The sequence below is a fragment of the Limanda limanda genome, chromosome 9 (assembly GCF_963576545.1).
Source record: "Limanda limanda chromosome 9, fLimLim1.1, whole genome shotgun sequence".
Lineage (NCBI taxonomy): Eukaryota > Metazoa > Chordata > Actinopteri > Pleuronectiformes > Pleuronectidae > Limanda > Limanda limanda.
Window position 1 is genome coordinate 20188902 of NC_083644.1, and position 21504 is coordinate 20210405.

At 41.2% G+C, this 21504-nt stretch overlaps 1 protein-coding gene across 1 annotated transcript in view; it reads left to right on the top strand.

The window, feature by feature from the left end:
• Positions 1-21504, top strand: part of yjefn3 (YjeF N-terminal domain containing 3) — a 40788-nt gene that overhangs the window by 19002 nt on the left and 282 nt on the right. The window contains exons 2-5 of the mRNA XM_061078721.1: positions 7565-7673; positions 15257-15367; positions 19265-19378; positions 21202-21352. Of these exons, the coding sequence (XP_060934704.1) occupies positions 7565-7673; positions 15257-15367; positions 19265-19378; positions 21202-21352 (485 nt within the window). The remainder of the gene's footprint in view (positions 1-7564; positions 7674-15256; positions 15368-19264; positions 19379-21201; positions 21353-21504) is intronic.

Below are 21504 nucleotides of genomic sequence, written 5' to 3' on the forward strand. Positions count from 1 at the left end.
GTCTCACACACACACACTCATACGCACACACACACAAACAAATTACATATAGCCAGGGCTAAATTATTACCAAAGGAGACTTGAAACAGCGTCCTGATTGGATAAGAATTGAGCAGTGGGGTTCATGCTGGGCAGTTAGAAAGGGACCATATGGTGGAGCAGCTCCTATCTGCCAGCTGAGGCTGTTCATGACACACTGCTGCAGCCCCTGGTCCGCCTGAAAAACACTATGTATCTTATGGCTCCTAAAAATCTAAACAAGTGACTTTGAGTAACAGTGATTCTAATTTTGAGCTTGTGTGTCCATAGATAATTTCACAGCATGCAGTTCTATACCACCTTTTTTTGCACATAAAAAAAATATGTGAATGCATGATTTAAATATTTGCCACTATAGAAATATTTTGTGCATGTGTAAGAAACATTTGTGCAGGGATATTTGTAACTGACTAACCAATCAACACGTTGGTCACTCATTGAGAAAAATTGAGCAAAATCGGCAAATACAAACGAATCATAACAACAGACAAAGACATTTATAAGATAGGGTAGGATGCATGTTTAGATGTTAAAGCAGTATAACAAATGAAACATAGTAAAGGTGAAAAAGTATGCAATATAAGAGTAATATAAGAGTCATATAGTATAAAGCCAGATGTATATTATTATTCATAAAAGCCTATAATATAAAAGTGTGAATGAGAATTATATTTTAGTAACAGAATAGAATAGAATAGAATCACAACAATAAAAACATAGATTACAGACAATTTGCTTGATCAAATATGGCAGCGGCGTAAATGGTTGGTCTAGTGTCTGGTGCAGTCGTCTCTTTGTCTGTAGTCAGAAAATAACATGATCAAATAAAATAAAAACTTGAATTTGTGTGATTCAAGTTTCACAATTTCAAATTTGCTCACTCAAGGTGATACCGTATACAACTGCAAGCTGTGAAATCATTTATGAATATTTTCCCAAGGTCATGATGTTAATGATCCTTATTTGACTCCATAGCAGTTGTAATGAGCCCCACTCACTTATGTCGATTCTATTTCAAATGAGTTAATTCACATTAATGCACAAAAGTACCAGGGTCAATCATGTCAATGTGCCATAAAGGGAACATTTTAATCTGCAGTCCATGATTTGTGTTTTGTGTTTGCAAATATTTAAATTAAAATAAAAAATGTCTCATTTAGCCAGGTACCTCAAAAACCCATCATATAAACTATACACTCAGAAAGTCTAGACAGATACACACATACCCACTGACACACTCATACACTCAGACATACATCTCTGTGGATCATTGATTTTTCAATTGAGCTCAGTTTATGTAACCACCTGTTTCCTATTTGTTGTGTTTGAGTTATGTACTTTTTTCTTTCAGAGACAAAAATAGGCCCTTTTCATGTTATTGCGAATATTTGGTTTCAGGAACCCCTCCCCCGATGCACCCCTCTCTTATGGTGTTCCCACTGATGCGTTTATAAAAGTCATTTTCTATTTTACTCTCATTTTACTGAACGAGGACGAAGCATCCAGCCCCCCCCATTATTCCCTGTAACATGGTCTCTTAGCTGGAGGCTGCAGGACTTCCTGGGGGCCCCCTCCAGGAGGCTTGCCTGATGATGAAAGGTGTCCTGAGATGACACTAATACACACAATTAGATGCACACCCGCACCTGGGAAAAACCCACAGATAATCTGGTTAGATAGCAGGGGATCCATTCTGCCAGCAACATAGTGCATGCTGTAATGCTGCGGAGAACAGAACCACGACGGTCCATCAGCACGATGCCCAAATTACCACCAAAACCTTTTAGCTGGAACGAGGCTGTGTGCTTCTAATGAGATTAGTGCAGGGTAGTGATGACATGTCTGCAGCCTCACCTCTATAGTTGGCTTCTGCATTTTTCCTCTAAAGGCATTCTTCAGGTATTGATGTAAAACCCACAAAACAAATTACATCAGCCAGGGTGAGTCATCTCCCATGTTCTCTCACGGTCTCTCTTCTCTCTCTTTCTCTTTCTCTCTGCACGCATCTTTTCCTGTCACCCCTCCATCTGCCGTCACCCTGGCTCGGTGAAGTGTAAAGCAGAGCAGAGGATGGAGAAATACGAGGTCGAGAGAGGCAGAGGAAGACGGAGAACGAAAATGAATAAGGGTTAAACTAGGGAGAATGAGTTGGGGATCAAATGAGAACCAGGTGTGTGACTGAAAGGGGAAATCAGCGTGGAGATCACTGCAGGGTCTTCAGAATGTGATGCACATTCAGGTCAAGCTATTTCAGCATCACAGTGCAGAAGCTTCTTTTGATATTTAAAAAGAAGCAATGCAATATCCTATTTGTCATCATGAGAGTATTATACAATTTTTAAATTATATTAGTAGCCTGAATTAAGAGCAGACGTATACATATAGCTGTGACATACATCAAAAGAGATATTATTCTGTATAGTCCTGAGATGTTGAGTCATGTTGAGGATGTTTCAGTTTCCACTGATGCCTGTGCCAATTCAGTAGAACAGCAGGTGTAACAAACACAAAACATTTCAAGTAGATATTTATATATATATATGTGTTTCGGAAGATATATTTAGGCCCCATTTAACTAATTTAACCCCAATTAACTGTGATAGACAGCAACAAAGAAGACGTTAAATTCTATGGAAATGTCACAGTTTCCCTGTTATCAAGATGCCCTTTGTTGCAGTGCTTAATTAGTGTTTAAAAGGCCTGAAGTATCATCAGAGGTAGTTGAGAGCTACATAAATGCAGCAGGAGGTGGACAGACAGTGGAGGAGAGGAGGGACTAAGACGATGGAACCTAATAACAGTGTTTTCTTTCTTTCTGTCCCCTCCACAGCAGCAGTCTGACTAATTATTACCTGCTCTTAAACACACCACGACAGCTCCCATTGCACCTGGCCTTTTACTGTGGTGGGTACAATTCAGTTAATTACCCAACAGTATATTTGGAGTAGGTGGATAAGACAGGGCTGCACCGTGGATAAATCAGAATAGAATATTTAAAGAACATTGAAAGAACATCACTAATGAAATAAAAGTGTCATGGAATTGTTCCTTTTAAACTTGCAGGAAAGAGAGAAAACAAAATGAGTTCCGTGTGATTTTTTTTGCATTTAAATCTAGATTGTAATAGAAATGGAAGTTATTTCAGCTCGGCTCCATATCTCACCAGCAGAACTCCTGGAAAGGTGGAAATTAGGCAAACAGAGAGGGAGGGGGTGGTGAAATGTGGCTATTTCAGTCTTTCAGAGCTAGAAAAACAGAAGCACTAGTTCTCATCTCTCATGATACAAGGACACTTCACAGCTTCAGAATATATACAGTAACATGTAATTAGAGGTCGGCATTACATGGGCGTGGTTGTGTGCTGATCTGTTGTAGTGCTGTTGCACTGGATTGTGTAATATGTTATATATATATATGGTATTCTCCATGTACAGCTCTTTAGCTACATTTTTGAATTATGTTTTTTTTAACAACTAATATGCTTATATTTTGCAGAAACAATAAGAAGGTATTATGAAAGATAACTTTGTGATTGCTCGACATAATTTTTTCATTTCGGTGTTTTTATGACCCCTCCACTACTCGATCATTTCTAAAATCATTATTATTTTTGCATTTATGCTTCTGTCTTGTACTGCTGCAGTGTGGCAATTTCCCCACAGGGGCCATTAAAGTTTCATTTTACCTTATCTCATGTGTAAAGTAAACAGACTCATTAAGCAGCTTGTGATCACAGTTGAGCAGTGCTACAATGAATATGACATATTGCAGAAGCACATCCCACCCCAGCGCTCGGGGAAATCATCTCTCCCAGTGGGGAGAGGCCGCAGGCTGCTGCACGACTGGTGCAACAGAAGCAACTACTCATAAGAGCTCATTACCTCCACCAGGGAGATTAGGTTTTCACCCGTCATTTGAGTTGTAGGTTTGTGAGCAAGATTATGCAAAAATTACTGCATTACTATGAAACTTGGTGGAAAGAAGAGATATGGAGAAGAGCCTGTTAAATGGCATCTTCAAACTAAAACATCTCTGTCCACATGTTTTGGGTCTGTTATCTGTTTGAATCCCTGTCCACACTTAACATGCCTGACAACGCATATCACGTGACCACTCATGCCCACTGAGCATGCCACTGAGTATTTACTCTTCCCCCACGCATGTAAGCAGTTACATCATTGTAAAATAGCTGCTAGCAAAGACAACAGGGTCAACATTTGCAATTTATTATCCCTGTTGAGCTACCAGTGACCAAAAAGACCCAATCAGCAAATAGTTATTTACAGCATCGTTTTCAAACGTCTCTGTTTCTGCCTGACTTTCAAACTAAAATGGGGTCAGCAGCATCTCCAGTGTGTCTGTGAGTGTGTGTGTGTGTGTGTGTGTGTGTGTGTGTGTGTGTGTGTGTGTGTGTGTGTGTGTGTTTGTGTGTGTGTGTGTGTGTGTGTGTGTGTGTGTGAGAATAAAGCCTGTGTGCTATTTTAGTTTTCTTAAATCCAGGTCTGGGTGACATATATCTGCCTGCCCACTTTCCTTTAGCCTCAGAAGCTACTTGCAAATTTAAATGGAATAATAGGTTATGTGTAATGTCCTTCAGTAGCTTCAAGTAAATGAATGCCTGATTAAAGATTGTAATCAGCAGGATCAGAGATGGTAAATGGTGAAAAAAAACACATGCAGTGTGTGTCAGCCATCTTCCATCCTGAACACTGTGCTGCTCCCTTGTGGCAGCACCTCCTGGCTAAAGCCGGAACACCCAGAGCACTTTGTTCGGTCAGCAAGGTTAAGGATCAATAGTAGCGGCCTGTTCAAGCAGCAGCACTGTCCCTAGGTTCTCCACCCAAAAATAACAACACATCGATTGGCGGGCTTTTCTCCGGGCGACCCTTAGAGGCAGACAAATTCAATTCCCAGTCCTGTTGTAGAATCAATTCAGCTCAGGGAAAACGGCAAGAAGCTCTGGTGCTAATGGGTGCAGCGGAACATAGGGCGAACCCTGTGGACTGAGGTGAACTTTCCAAAGATCAACTTGTCACACCGACTCAGGAAACTTCCCTGAGGTGAGCTGTGGGTGACAGCTGCTGTCGCTCCACTGGCTCAGGTAAATGCCAGGAGCCCCACTTGGAAACACTGGCTCGCCTGCACACGCACACACACGCGCACACACACACACAAACAAGCAAGGACATATTATGTAGAGATTCAGATACAGTCCTTCACTGTAATTGGTCTGCACAAACAGAACAGTAACAGTGATTTGTCTTCCTGGAAAATGGATGAAGCTGCACAATAGTTATGACGCAACAGCCTTGGCCAGCGTTATAATTATTGCACTGCATTAAAGCTGAAATTCTTTTAGAACAGTTAGAATAATGGTTGTGTACATAAATATACTGCAAGTGCTGACCTCACTGAAATTCTGCAAACCCATTTAAAACAAATCTGCTCTGGAGATAATCTGTGCTCAGATTATGTACATGTTTAACTATGGAATATTATAAATCTTCTGTTTGTGGAGGTTCAATTTACCATCAGGATCAGTGCACACACACACACACACACACACACACACACACACACACACACACACACACACACACACACACACACACACACACACACACACACACACACACACACACACACACACACACACACACACACACACACACACACACACACACACACACACAGCCCTTGAACGTCTCTGAGAGGGAGTGGAGTGACCCTGTTGAGTCTGCGCTGATTAAAAGCACAACATTGATTTCGTGCATTGATCCTCCTGCTATGTGCCCTTATTGTTCAGCAGCACTCTGATAAATGATTTTTAATAAGTTTGACACAAATATCCAATCTCACTCGAATGGCTCTGGAGTAATTAGGCAGCACAGCACAGTAATGACGACAATTGAAAGTAGCTGTTTCAGGGTTCAGGTCATGCAGTACAGAGGACGACCACCAGGTGTCTGTAGAGTAATAGGGATATTTCAGAATGTTTAAAGCTGAAGGGACTCAGGGTGGATTTCCCCCTCAGCCTCTTCCTGCTCTTTACATTCTGAATAACAGGCGACAGCACTGTGCAATGTCTCCTGCCCACTGCTTTGTGAGGCTAACTGCATCCATCACACACATTCACACAGACACACACCTCTGGGGATCGGCTCAGAAGGATATTTGAACACACATATAAACTGTGTGTAAATGATGTCCAAACTTGTACATAAACTTTAGGTTGTGTCCTTAAACTGTATAGCACACACAAATGTGAAATTGTTCTGTTGAGTTCCATGGCCACATTTCCCAGACGCTGTTAAGGTTTGTTATGAGAAGACCGTTACTCATGTGTGTATCTCTTAAAAACCTTCCGGCCACACTTGTAGCTTCAGCCGATCATCTATAATGACCATTTGACACCGTATGTAAACAGACAAATTATGTGTTACGTAAAAACTGAAAGTGCCCTTGTTAATGCCCGTGGAAGTGTTGGCCTGCTGCTTTATAGATGTAGAGTCAAGCTCTGTTAGAGACCAAGCAGAGAAACACAGGAATCAGGGTTTTGGATTTAAAAACAGTTTTTCATTTACTCCCAAAATGAGAAGAAACAATACACAAAGTGATTATCAATCAAACTAGGCCCTAAAATGAATCCACAAATGGAACAAAACTGAAAAAACATAAAAATAAACAGCAACAGAGAAGCTTAGACGTCAACACGGAACTGACCTTACTAATGACAAACAGTTGGAAAATATATATTGGCAGGACAAACCAATTAAACATACGAGAGGTGGAAAAACAAGTAATAAACACTATAAAACCAAAGTTTCATCATTGACAATTTATAAAAAATTAAGTATTAATGTTAACGGTTAACTTCCTCAACTAAACAAAGCTAACAAGCAAACAAAAGACTATCTTGCTACACAGCAGAGATGTAACACTGCTCATTGCATCAGGAATATTTTCAATATGCATAAGGCAGCTGTGGCTCAGGAGGTCGTCCATGGTGGTTCGATCCCTGGCTCCTCCAGTCCGCTTGTCCATAGTGTCGTCGGGCAAGACACTCACCCCCAAAGTGATGGCTTTGTGTGAATGTTGTGTGATAGAAAGGTGTAGCATACAGCAGTGTTACATAGATGAATGGATAGAGAGAAACTCCTCTACCACAGCAGCAAAGTATTAGGCACATGACAAACCAGATAATACATTGTAACAATATACTCAAACAAAACTATACAAAAAATAGGGAATCATTCTTTTTATAAAAATGTACATAATATAATCCACTCACAATTTATACACATATAGAGTTTGTGTGTTTGTTATATGACATTGTTATAACAGTGGTGGTTTGATATTGAAGAAACGGCATGTAAACCAAAAAGAGTGAAAAGCTCAAATTAAAGCAAAGAACAAAGACATTGCAGATAATGAATTGTGCACAAGGCTCAGAGTGTTTGTTTGGATGCTAACGATGAACAAACATGTTGCATCTCTTTCTCACCCGCTGCTCTGTGTCCCACAGCAAAGAGGAGGCGGTAGCTATTGAGACCGAGCTGGTGAGGGACTACAGGTTTGGACAACAGCAGCTGATAGAGATCTGGGGACAAGCGTGCGCCCTCGCCATCACCAAGGTCAGTACACAACTTCCACATCTCCAGAAAATGTCAGTGCATCTGTCTTTGCTTCTTATTTTCCATTTTACCCTCATTTCATTTCCCTGAGGTAAGTGAAGGAGAAGACGGCTCAAGCCAAACTACTTTTTTTCCTTCGATATTTTTGAGTCATTCATAATTTCCATCCATCCCTAGTGATGTGGTCATGGGCTGATCCAATCACCTACTATCCCTATAAATGAAGTTTGTTAGAGCTTTCGGGTTTATATAGGCCGAGCAGTTTGGTTTAATTGTGAAATGAACCGATGCTCTGAATGTGCTGTTGTGTTTTTAAAGTTATTATCTTTGGGCCATTGAACCAGCAGCACTAACCACTGAACAGTGGCTGCTATTTACACTGACGTGCGTGTGTTTTCATGTATTTTTGTGTGTGTTTATCTGACCACTACTGTCACACCAGCTTTTCCAATTTATCTTTCATATTTTATCATATGCTCTGGTAAATGGTAAAGGCTTTTTTTTGTCCTGATGACTTTACAGTACAGTTCTACATTCACACACACACATTCATACAGTGCATCTATGTGCAACACTTTCTCTATGAGAAGGGGCCATGTGGGGTTCAGTGTCTTGCCCAAGGACACTTCAGCATGCCGACCTTTTGGTTTAAGGACGACTGCTCTCTAACCCCCGAGCCACAGCAGTTTCCCATGTGAACAGTTTCACCCTGACGTCTGTGCTGCTCGGTCTTCGTATTTGCAAATTAGAGCAAAGCCGAGCACTACACACAGTTTTTATTATTTTCCTTTCACTAATTGTGACATTTATAACCAAATAAAACCATCCAGTACAGATGCACTGTTGCAAGCTCAAGTCAAATTAAATCAAACTGAGGCCTCAGCCAACCAAATTGATTAAATAGCCCTAACGGTGTCAGCATACTGTTTCATAGAGGTCGCAAATTTCATCAGATTTTCTTTATTGTTTTATTGAAACGTCGCTGCACAGCCTGTGTCAGTGATAATGTGAAAAACAACAGTGATCCTGTTTTGACTGTTGGATTGTTAGAGGAGGGCAAGAAGTCACAGCTGCTGCCACTTACACTTTTCCCTAATTTGCATGGACTTCCATCCAAAGTGTCTGATTATTATGTGGAGGAAATTTTCTTATTTTCTGTGACATTTACCTCCAAATATTTGAGCGGCTCGCCTCGGGGCAGAACACCTGAGCTCAGTCTGCACTCGCAGTCCTGAACCACACGGAGAACCAGAACCACAGCTCCATCTTCTCTGGTGTGGAAGCAGTTTATATTCTGCTGCTGTGATCTGGACTGGGGTGAGCCAAGAAAGAGAGAGAGGGAGGGAGGGAGGGTGTGTGTGTATGTGTGTGAGTATGTGTGTGTCTGCCTGTCTGTGGAGGGCTGTTGGGAACACATGTGGTTCCCTTTGACCAGACCACTGGCTTGGTTTCATGCCACACTGGTTTCCTTAGTGGACTCTTCAGCGGGCTGTGATGAATAAGAGTCTGAGCTGCAAGACACATGAAACCTGGCGTTGCTGTCAGGAAGAGGGATGAAGAGAAAAAGAAAAAGGGGGAAGGAGACAAAGACACAGAGAAACATACAGAAGCAGAAGCACACGTGTTACAGAAACCACTGAAATAAGTGACGGTGGTAACAACCGTTAGACAAGACACCTTTAACAGCTTTAGAAATAGAAAAGCCATATAGAGACAATATTTAAATAAATATAAGAATGTTGGTTTTTACCATGTATATTTCCAACACTAGAGGCAAACATCAATGTAAAATCCAATACGATTCTGAAGGGTAGACTGAGGAAATTCTCATTGATTTGTGTCATAATTGATTGACCGTCTCTTTTTAAAGCTAAATTAATCGATATTTTTAACTAACAAATGACCAGTCGAGTATGTGTAATGTGAAAGTTCCCACTCGTATCTACAAAACTCACATTAAATCATTACCCAACTCTGCTGTTCAACTTACATACATGAGGTTAAGTGGTTGTTAAGTTGTTTTAAGTGAGGACACTCGAATAACCCGCTCTGCGCTACCTGTAGCTTAAAAGCCAGATATTAACCCCAGGGTTTGGTGGAGACCAAAACGGAGCCAAAAGGGAGAAACTATTGCTCTAAAAGTATAAATGGATCTTTTGCACATGCATCATATCAATCTCATATACAATAATGACCTGCTCTCTTTAAAGATGTATAAATCAATACCAAATGTTTATTGTGAAAGGTGCTGCTTGTATCACAAACCCACATTGAATAGTTGAGTATTTGATTTTGAACCACTTTTAGCTCATTGTTTTGGTTTTTGTCAACCCTCATACCACTCCAGCTGTAGCAGGCGACTGGTCAGCAAAACAGCAAAGTTAGTGATTAGCTAAATTGAACATTTAGTGGCCAAAAAGCCAGATTGTTGGTGGAGACCAAAACAGAACAGAAAAGTAACTGCTGCTCTAAATGCTTATGCTGCTATCAGAAACTTATGCTGCTGTACGTGAATCTGTATGTTTACTTAGTATTAGGAAATGTCTTGTCTTATCTGTTGTACCTTTGCACTTTATATGTTTCACCGTGGGAGAGTGGGAAACGTCCTATCGATTCCTTTGTATGTCTTGAATATGTGAAGAAATTGATATTAAGTCTTAATGGAGCTGATTTAGCTTTCAATTGTTTTGGTTTGAATTATTTCACCATTGGTGATTAGGTTTATAAATGTTTAATAAAACAACACATTGGTCAACCAAAGAAAGTAGGTACAGTGTTGGGCTGCGACAGACACACACGACAAATATGATAGTGAGATTAAAAATGAGGGACATGAAATAGAAACAAAGAGAGGTAAAAGCTTAGACGGGCAGTGGGCAGCAGCAGTCAGAAGCAGAGACCTAGTGTGTGAGTATGTGATTAAACCCACCACATCCACTTCCCCTCTATTATCATCAGCCCCATGCTGGCCCCATGCCGGGCCCTCCACTAGCAGCCCCAACAGAGTAGCCTTACTAGACAAACACGGCCCTGGACGCCGTGGATCTCTGCTGCCCACAGCCGCCAGCAGCACGCTACCGCTTACATGACATCACTGCTATTTAAGGAAAATTACAGTAGAAGGAGATGCAGACAGTCTGATTTCATTGATTTCACGACAGGCCTGCTGCTGCTGGCCTCCAAGTACACCGCACAAACGAGCATGTGCTCACTCACGCACACTCACCTACACCTCGGGTTGCCAGATTGGTTTTAGGTTTTCTGTAAGTAATCCCTTTACTGTTCCAGCAGCCACAGCCATCAGGCCTAGACTGTGTGTGTGTGTTTCTGTATCAGTCTGACGCTTTTCATCACCTTAGTGGAGACAGAAGAAGTTTTTTGTTACCACACGGCAATAAATTAGCCGATAGTTTACAGGAGCCCCCGGACTTCAGGTTGGTCTCCTAGTGTCCTATTAAAGGCCCTGTTTCTCTGCATATGGAAGTACATTTGTGTTTTTAAGGCTCTGATAATGTTTTCTCAGGATCAGTGTGTGTTTCAGGTTGATTGAAAGTGAACGCACATGTGTCTTTACCATTTACATCAAAGCGGAGCTCCCTGAGAGACCGTATTGCAATCAAGCGAGCCATATTTTTCAGGCGTGTGTGGTTGTGGTCAGTCCCAGCACTGCTCTGCCCTTGACCCTACCCTCCTGGTTCCTCTCTTCTAGTTAGATTAGGTTTAACAGTACTGCCCCTGATGCATTTATGCAATGTTTTAAAATAAAATATATATATATATACTAAAGCAAGATGTACCAAGTTTTGCAGGAGAGCAGACAAAGAGTAGCAAGCACATCCCAAACCTGCTCAACAGATGCAACAAACCATCTGGCTGCACTTGTAGAGATCGCAGACACATCAGAAATATCATAAATATCTCAAACACTGGAAACCATCTGAGCAATTTCCAAACAGAGTTTTGAAACATCGTTTTTCTTTCACAATACTGTGGCTACATTCGCTGTCAATGCAGTTTGAACTTGATTTTCAAAAAGTCACACAATTTTGGATTAAGTATATCATAGACTCGTGTCAGTTTTCTCAAGGTACATGGGCTTCTCCCACAGTCTAAAGACATATAGATTGGGGTTGGGTTAAGAAGCACCTCTGAAGTGACTGCAGTGTGAATTGTTATTTGTCTCTTCATGTTGGTTCTGTTATGCGCTGTCGACCTCTCCAGGATGTACTGCCTGGCTCCAGCTCCCGGTGCGACCCTCAACGGCCAAGCAGTCTAGATAATGGATGGATAGACTTCTATTAAGATAGTTAATATAATTGATATAAGAAAGAGATTAAGCGATCATTACTGTTGAAAATCCAGACGACCGGCTCACCTGGTGGCGATGGCCCCCTGCAGATGGAGGCTTGAGGCTTCAGTGGCTGCAGGTTTGGTTCTGATCTGGCCCTTTGCTGCATATCTTCCCCACTCCCTCCCCCCATCTCATGGTTACTGTCCCATCAGTAAAGGTGAAATGCCCCAAAAATATATAAAAATATAGAAATAAATCCATACAACTGTCTTTTGTCTCAGCCATGCTGTCAGCATTAGGGTGTAACACATCCAAAAGCACCAGGCATCAGGTCAAACTTGGAAGTTGTTTTTAAATAGTGATTAAAGAAGTCATGAAATTTATTATTTGTGTGAACATTGACCCTGCAGTCCTTCTGCCAGTAATTCCCTTTACAAAACAAACTCAGCAGCACCTTCAGCAGCACAGACACCATAGACAGGCAAAAATTAATCCTAGGGGTAATGTGAGTTATCGTATGCTGACGCACATGAACGTACCCAGCAGACTTGGAGCGGCGGGAAAAATTCATCAGGAGTTGTATTTCTGTCCACCAGATGATTTAAAGTCTAATATTTATTCTACTTTTAGCTCCCATTTGGTTTCCTCCACCTCCTGAGGAAAACCACTTGCATTTGACTAACTCATGGTGGGTTTAATGGAGGAAATTAGATGAAAATAGCTTCTTGCTGCTGCATGTTGGAGAATAGTTATTGGAGAGGTCTGAATAAACCCTTTCACACTACACAGTTTTTTGGTCCCTTGTTAACATAAATAAATAGATTTGTGCTGCTCAGGTCTGCTACCTCTGTTTCTTTAACCTCCTAATATTTTTTTTTAGTCGATGAAACACATACTGAATATGGATGAGTTAGAATTTCCCTCCAAGTTAGCAGACAAAGTACATATTTGCACTGAGTGCCACTGAGAGGTTATATCATTAAGATCAGGTTACACAGTGTGAAACTCACAAAAGCCTCTGTCTCATCAGATATGAAAAGTAACGACTGTCCTGATTTACTGTTGTACACTTTTAGTTTCTATACCTCCTGTCTCTTGTTCCCTCTCCATCGCTCCCTGCTCCTCTTTCCTGATATTACCATCAGCCCCGTGGCCCATTGAGTCCGTGTGATGATTTCTCAGCTGAGCTGTTATGATGGGAGATAACATCCGCTGTCGCACCTCCTGGATCCATCGCTCTGGTTAATGCACTCTGAGTCTTGTTATATCCAATTATCCGAAGTGGAGAATGGCCTATTTCTCCATATGAACTTTCTCCTGCCGTGAATACATTAGTGGAAGTGGATGTTAATGGGCTTTATGTGCAGTGGAGGAATTTTCGGCCTAATTCAGGCTCAAGGGACCAAGAATTAACAACAGTGAATTAAGCAGCTCAATTTGAATTATGTAAAAGTTGCCTGACAACCTGCAACTTATAATGTAAAGAAATTGCAATATATTAGTTAAAGGGGACAAAAAGTATTTTTAATAACAGGGCCAAGACCTCATACATGTACTTTGTTACAATACTTGTAATTACCCTTTCAAATACAGGATACTTAGAAAATAAAATATTTAGTTGTGTTTAGTGCCATCATATCTCAAAACCCACTTTTACCAAATGGCTTTTACTTGTTTTTAGCTGTAATGTTTCTTTTAAGCTTTTCTTTACCCAATCATTTTAAATGATGTTGTGATGATGTATTAAATTGCTTGTTGCTTGTTGCCTTTTATATTTTATTTGTCCTCTTTGTGAAGCACTTTGTAATGACTGTTTTGAAAAAGAACTCTACAAATAATTACAACTAATTATAATAATAATAATAATTATGACTACTAGCTTAAATAATAACAGAGCTGTTATCTTGACAAATCACTAAAATAAGCCTTTAAAATGCATACAAAAAGAAATATGTTCACTTTATGTATATATTCAAAGGTAAATGGTAAATGGATTTGTATTTATATAGCGCTTTTCTAGTCTGATGAAGACCACTCAAAGCGCTTTACAGTATAGTTTCACATTCACCCATTCACACACACATTCATACAGTGCATCTACTTGCAGCACTTTGTTATTCTATGGGGGGCTATTGAGGGTTCAGCATCTTGCCCAAGGACACTTCGGCATGCAGATGGTTTAGACTGGGGATTCGAACCGCCGAGCTTCAGGTTGGAGGACGACCACTGTACCGCTCAGCCACAGCCGCCAGGTGCATCACATTACATTCTTTGAATCAACCACAACTACATTGTTATATAACTGAATATATAAACTCCTAATTTTAAACTTATTGTTTTTTTCTGAAAATATCCTGTGTTTTTTTCCCCATGACACTATTTATCCATGACACTATTACTTAGAAAATAGTGTCACTTTAATTTGTGGGCTGTAATCTTAAGTGTTTCTGTAAACTGCTGTTACGACTGGGATTAGGCTATTTTGTTTTGCGACTCATGTTCCGACAAACATTTATTGGGCTCTAATTGGACAGGTTTTCCTGACGTCAGCGCCAGAATTGGTTCAAGCTCTATTTCTGGTTTAGGAAATTATGCTACGACCTTTATAAAGACGTAACACACACACACACACACACACACACACACACACACACACACACACACACACACACACACACACACACACACACACACACACACACACACACACACACACACACACACACACACACACACACACACACACAAACTTCTGTTTGGGTCATCTCAGGTTGACAGTTGCGCAGGCCTATATATACATGCCTTGTTTCAGAAGGCCCAGGGTGATTTACATGGAACGTGTGGCCAGTAGAGGAAGCAGATGCCAGCAATCCGCTGCAGCCAGGGCAGAGACGGAAAGTGTGGCGTATACATGGAAACATCCCATGGCAAAGGACACTGGTATTTTCTCCCCTATGCTGCCAGGGTTATTTTAATAAGATTGGGCTTTTTCTCATAGACAATGGACCTGGTTCCATTTCCACCCTTGTCTGGCATGTGTGGCATGCTGCAGGAATACGATGCAGAGGCCGAGGCACAGATAGGATGACCGGCCCTGAACAAGAGGCCTGAAGTCCGAGGGATCACACTGAACACTGATGACCATCGATCTTCCTCTTGTTTTCGTCTCACTAACCTTTCTATTTTCTCCTCTGTACATCTCTTCTATCTCTTTGTCTCACATCTTTCCATCCGCCCAGTCATCAGCTCGTCTCTAACCCTTTCTTTGCCTCTCGTGTCCCCTCTCCACCAGGCCTACCCTCTCAGCTCTCTAGCAAAGAAGCAGCCGACGGTGCTGGTGATCTGTGGTCCCGATCAGAACGGCTCCATTGGGCTGGTGTGCGCCCGACACCTGCGCATATTTGTAAGTAAACAATTGTACAGACATGCATTAGTGCAGCTGATGATATGAAAGCAGATTTCCAGCAGGGGTAAATGGATTTAATCACACAACAAATGATGCATTACAGGCCGGTGCTGGCACAGTCATTATATGGATTATATCACAGTGGAATAAACAGGACCAACACAGAATCCCCCAGACAGGTTTTACACAGTTTAATTTCTGCTCCTGTAAATTGCTCAGAGACGTTATTACCCTCACTGCGAGGGCACTCAGACAGCCATGATATCATGCCTTTGTTACTCTCGTTAAAAGCCGTCTGCGTCTTACGTGCGGCAGCCATGACATGATGTCATGACCACGATGTTTCCCTCGCAGGCCACACACTGACTGACATGTCCAAGACAAATTGCTTTTGGAGGCAGGACCCATCCTCTCCAAACACATCACAGACTGAGGCCAGGGCCAGAAGAGTGTCTTTTCTTTACACAGTGCAGTTCATTGGAGTGCACGTCTGCCTGCCCCCGCAGTCCACGGCTTTATTGGAAAGGAAATAATGGATATGTGTTTTTGGGATCTTTGGTTTATAGAGGAATGCCTCCATACTCTTTGCTATATATGTCTGACATGCTGGATTTACAGAGCATTTACAGCTCTGATCGAAACCATGTTAGACAGACTTTGTTTAGGCAGGCTGATGGCTCTCTGTGGAGTCTATCCCCCACTCGCTCTGTTTCCCTCTTAAGGCCGAGGATGAGGTCAGCGGACAGGCTTTGAGAGTGATATATTTTAATCCGCCATTTGAGAAATGAATAAGGGGCTTCTCAGTTACTTGGCCTGAAAAACGTTAAGAAGCTGGGCGCTGATTCCCCTCTTTTAAAAGGTATCATTTATGTGTTTTGTCTGCTATTTTATTACTTTTTACTTTGTTATAATGTTTGACCAAACACTACAATTGGCCGACAGGGACCTCACAAGTCTGAGTCTGCTCCTACTTTAAGGAACTCGAGCACTCACTCTGGACCGTGGAGCTGGTGTAATGGTTTATGTTTTTCATGGTGCGACCTGATCCCTGTCAGCACGGAGACATGGATGCGTACACGTCAGACACAAACATACGCACACACACACTTGCAAAAACATACACACACATGGCGTTGAGCCCCTGATGCAGAGCTGTGAATGTGATCAGACAGATCCTTTGCAGGCGGCCAGGCCAACTCGCTTCTCACGTCACTACAAGATGTTCATGTTCACAAAGTCAGGTCGTGTCGGAGTCTGTCATAACTCTGTGATTAGTTACAGTGTTCGGTATATGGAAAAACATAATGGTGCATTATCGGACAACTTAGATACTCTTTGATCAGAGCTAAAGTTGGATCAAAACAAAAATCTAAGTCCAGTGCACCATTACCATTGGTCCAGATGTTACTTGTATATCATAACAATCTGTCTCAAACAGACTGGAGGCAGCAGACAGTAAAACAACCACATTTGAAGGATGCTCAATTAAGATACGATAAGGTAATCCTTTATTAGTCCTATAATGGAGAAATGTGGTGTGGTTTGCTGCAGCAGCAAAGAGTCAAATAAGAATAGATGTCAGTAATAGTAATAAACAGGTAAACATGCATTTGCAAGGAATTATACAAATCTGTATAGAATAGAAGTTGAACAGTGTCACCAGAATATAAACACTATGCCCAGTTTACACATTAGCTGGGTGAGTTTGTGATGCAGTCCCAGAATTAACATAAACATTAAGTTACTGTATTGAACGTTTTTCATTATTCAAAGACTTATTGTCCTGCAAACCTCATCCCTTCGTTCCTAATGAGCTGTGTGCGACATCAGGATCCGACAACACCACCACCGTCCCTCAGAGAGAGGAGGTGTGACCCTGCTGTCTGTGAGCATTAACTGGAGAAAGACCCCGTCTGTGCCCTCTGCTTGTTTGCGTCTCACGGCTCATTTCTGTTCGGGCTCAGTGACACTGACAGGCATGGGGAGCTCTTAGTTTCACACAGCCTGATGGTTTTGCTGCTGATGAGGTCAAGGGCAAACCCCCCGAGGGACGGACACACACATGTACACACACACGTGCACACACACACACACACAAAGTAGATTGTTTTTCGCTCTGCCAGCTCGATGATGTCAGGGGATCCTCGCTGTGGAAGTTGATTGGTTTGGGACACCGAAGGAGGCCGTGCTCCGTTTGACCTGACAGATCTCTTTTTATCATTCCATGTTTGTGAGTTGGCTACAGCTAGAGAGTCAAACATTGACCAGATGTTAATACAAAATATTTTTATCCCTTTTGATTTAGATATAAACACATTACCACATATAACGTATTATCTCAATGGGTATTGAGCCACATAGAGTGTTTTAGTTTTATTTACCCGGATTCTGAGAAATTGTCCCTGAGATGTCAGTCTCCTCCCTGTACAGCAAAGGTTTTGCTTCTCATGAACATGAAGAAACTTTCAAATACTTTTACTTGAAGAAAAGTACAGATACAAGATCAAACTTGTTTAATTACAAGTCACTCACTTAAAGCTACAGTGATATAATTTATTGAAGTGTAATGATGGATGCCTTAACGGGCCGTATAAAAGAAGAAAATAAATCTGATATTTCAAGAATAAAGTCAAAATTGAATTAGAAAGAAAGTCATAGTTTTACGAGAATAAAGATGGAAAAATATTTTGAATCTTGAACCAATTTCATTGTTTGAGAAACAATGAAACCCTGTAAATATCCTGCAGATGTAACAAGCGAAATACAGTCGACCATGACCAAGCATTCCCTCCTCCTCATGTGGTTCTTTCTTCAGAATAGTCCGTTTCTCACAGAATCCTTTCACAGTTCTGATACTTATGCTAATGTGATGCTGATGTACCGATGTGTGTATTTTATTACTTATAAAACGTATATACTCAAGTATAACTTCTAAATATGCTCCACAAACCTCATTGTAGCTGAAACAGAATTCTTTAAAATGACACTTAGCTTAAAATGAACCTCATTCTCTTAAAAATTACAAATTCTTCCTGTAATATGAGATCTTTATGCTTCTAATGTTATTATTTTCGTCAAGAAATATCCAATATTTTCTCCCCTTCAAGAGGCTCTAATACTACGTTGTGAAGTATAAAGTTCCTTTGTTTTTTTTATTCAAGTACAGAAGGCCTACTCCAGTAAATCTACCGTTCACTTGCAATTCAACAGAAAAGTAACGTTCCACAAATAATGAGCTGGAGTTACTCTGCTTGTAGTCAATAGCAACATGTTGTGCATTATTTAGAGCAAAAGCCTTTGTATTAAAATAAATGAGCACAACAGACATGATCCAGTTCATCTTCAGTGTATTGTGATGGACGGATTTTTAAACATACAAACAAACACACACACACACACACACACACACACACACACACACACACACACACACACACACACACACACACACACACACACACACACACACACACACACACACACACACACACACACACACACACACACACACACACACACACACACACACACACACAGAGAGTGACACCGGACCCAGGTTTTTATGAGTGAGGTCACAGCTGCTTCCTGCTGAGCATCACAGACTCTTCAGACTGCAGGTGTCTGGATTTCTACTCTTCTCGGTTTATAAAGGAAGTATTCATTCAGGGAACAGACTGTAGTAAAAAAAAAACACCACTGCTGATCACTTGTTAACGGTATTTTCAGTTGTCGTGAACCACATGTAATAAATTTAAATCGATGCATCATCGACACTTAATTATGTCGACGATTCCTCAAATCATTGGCTGTGTAGATGTTGTGCTAACTTTTCTCTGTTTTTCCTCCCTGGTGTGCCCCCCCCCCTCTTATTCCCTGTGGCCTTGTCTCATGTAGGAGTATGAGCCCACCATCTACCACCCCAAACGCTCCTCTCACAGTCTACACCAGGATTTCACGGTTCAGTGTGAAAAGATGGACATCCCGTTCCTCTCCTACCTCCCCACAGAGGTCGGCAGCACTTTTACACAATAACCGATTTCAACACATTTTACAAGCAGGGACCTCAGTTGTGTCTGTACATGAAGTGCAGTTTTATTGTGATACTGAAAACATACTTTTCAAGTGTGTGTTGTTGAGCAATTTGTTACGATTTTGTGTGGCTTTTGACTAAATTGTTGAATCTTGTTCAGACCAGTTGCTCCTAAACGTTTCAGATTGTGGCCCCTGAAAAATAGGAAATTGATATTTGGGCAGGTCATCCATTATAGGCCATTATAGGCCTCTAATCTCACCAGTATTTAACAAAGCCAACTTTGGGGAAAAGTCTGGAAAAATACAATTTTCTTTTCTGTGCCGTTCAAGGCTAGCTTCACTTAAAAAAAAGAAGAAGCTTATAACAGTAAAACAATGAAAGAGTTAGTGGTCCCTGTAAAAAGTCTTCCTCTCCAAAGTGGCTGTGAAAACAGATCCTAATGTGATTCCAGTAAAACGTATCGGACACAATCCAAATCCTCTTTCTCTGCAAAAACCATCAGCCACAGTTAATACAAAGATTTAGTAGTTTGCAGTGATAGTGAAAGAAGAAAGTGGGAATTTTCCAATGTTACAGAGTGTTTAGTCTTTGTGTTGCTATGACTCAACATAGCAACACAAAGAAAGCTTGCACAGGACTGAGTATAACTTTGGAACTTATTGACATAATATATGATAGAAAAGTGAAGCACAACCTGGAGTTCAAGATTAGTATCTTCAGAATTGTATGATTCTTGTCCAGCCATTGGTTTCACCTCGTCACGCTCATTGTAGCCACTTGATCCAAACTCATTTATGAGTAAAGGACTTTGTGACTTTGGGATTTGAACGCTCTCTCTCTGACCCGTGACAGATTTGCTAGATCAGCAAATCCTGTTGTGCTTCATTGGTTGTTCAAGGAGCTCAAACATCAGGCAGGAACAAAAGGGAAGCTGGTTTAGCTTCATACTCCTGGATAGCATTTCAGATCTAGCAAAATTCATATCACAAAAAGCTGTTTCCTCAGCTCTCCTGAGTCAGGGTTGGGGGTCCACTGTTCAGTTTGATAATTAGTCTTCATCTCCATCAACTCTATTTCCCTGCGAACTGCCATCAGGGATGCTATACGAAGGATCCCCTGCTCAGCTTAAGTATCTGAACCCCTACAGTTTAATATTGAATCAAACATATTATTGTGCTTCTGAGTGTCCATATATTGATATAAATTGATTTAAATTGATATGAGATTGCTTGTTGCCACCTCCACAATAGCAGCACTGATAACCACATTATGTTGGATTATTTTTCTTAAATTGGTTGAATCTTTCTTCACAGCAGAACTGTACAAGATTCCTTCAGCCCCCGACCCCCAACCCACACACACACACTATACAACAACACAAACACAGTGACATCAGCCGATCTGTAAACTCAGGCATTAAAAAACAACATAATTTGGTCTCTGCGAACACAAATGATGAACCTGATTTTTTGCAAGTAGAACGGGGAAGTGAGATCCGATCAAAGTGATCACAGAAGACACTTGTGTGATTTAACACCAGGTGTGAACAGGAGCTTTGACAGGGCAGAGGACATCAACCACATACTGTAATGCTCCATGCGTGCAGTGACAGACGCTTGTAGATTTGCACACTACACCGACTAAATAAGAAAAATATGATAAATGGCAAAAATCACAATTGCAGGAACAATAAAGATACTTTCGTTAAGTAGACTATATTGGTGAGGCCATGCTTTCCTTAGTCTCTAAGAAAAGCAAACTGGAATAAACTGTTCATACTGAGATGTGTTGTGTTCAGGTGCAGCTCATAAACGATGCCTACAACCTAGTGATCGATGCCATGCTGGGCCCGGAGTCAGACTGGACCAACATTAAGGAGCCCTTCTCTGGTATTCTGGTCACCCTGAAGCAAGTGAAGATCCCCATTGCCAGTGTGGATGTGCCTTCAGGTAGGTGTTCATGCAAACGTTGGATTTCAGGCTGGAAACACATGATAAATGAGCCTTCAGGCAGCTGCCCAGGAGCGTTGGCTCCCTGACTGGAGTTTACACAGGGAGATACATTCTACAGTCTGCTCGGTGTGAGCTTATCATATCCTGAA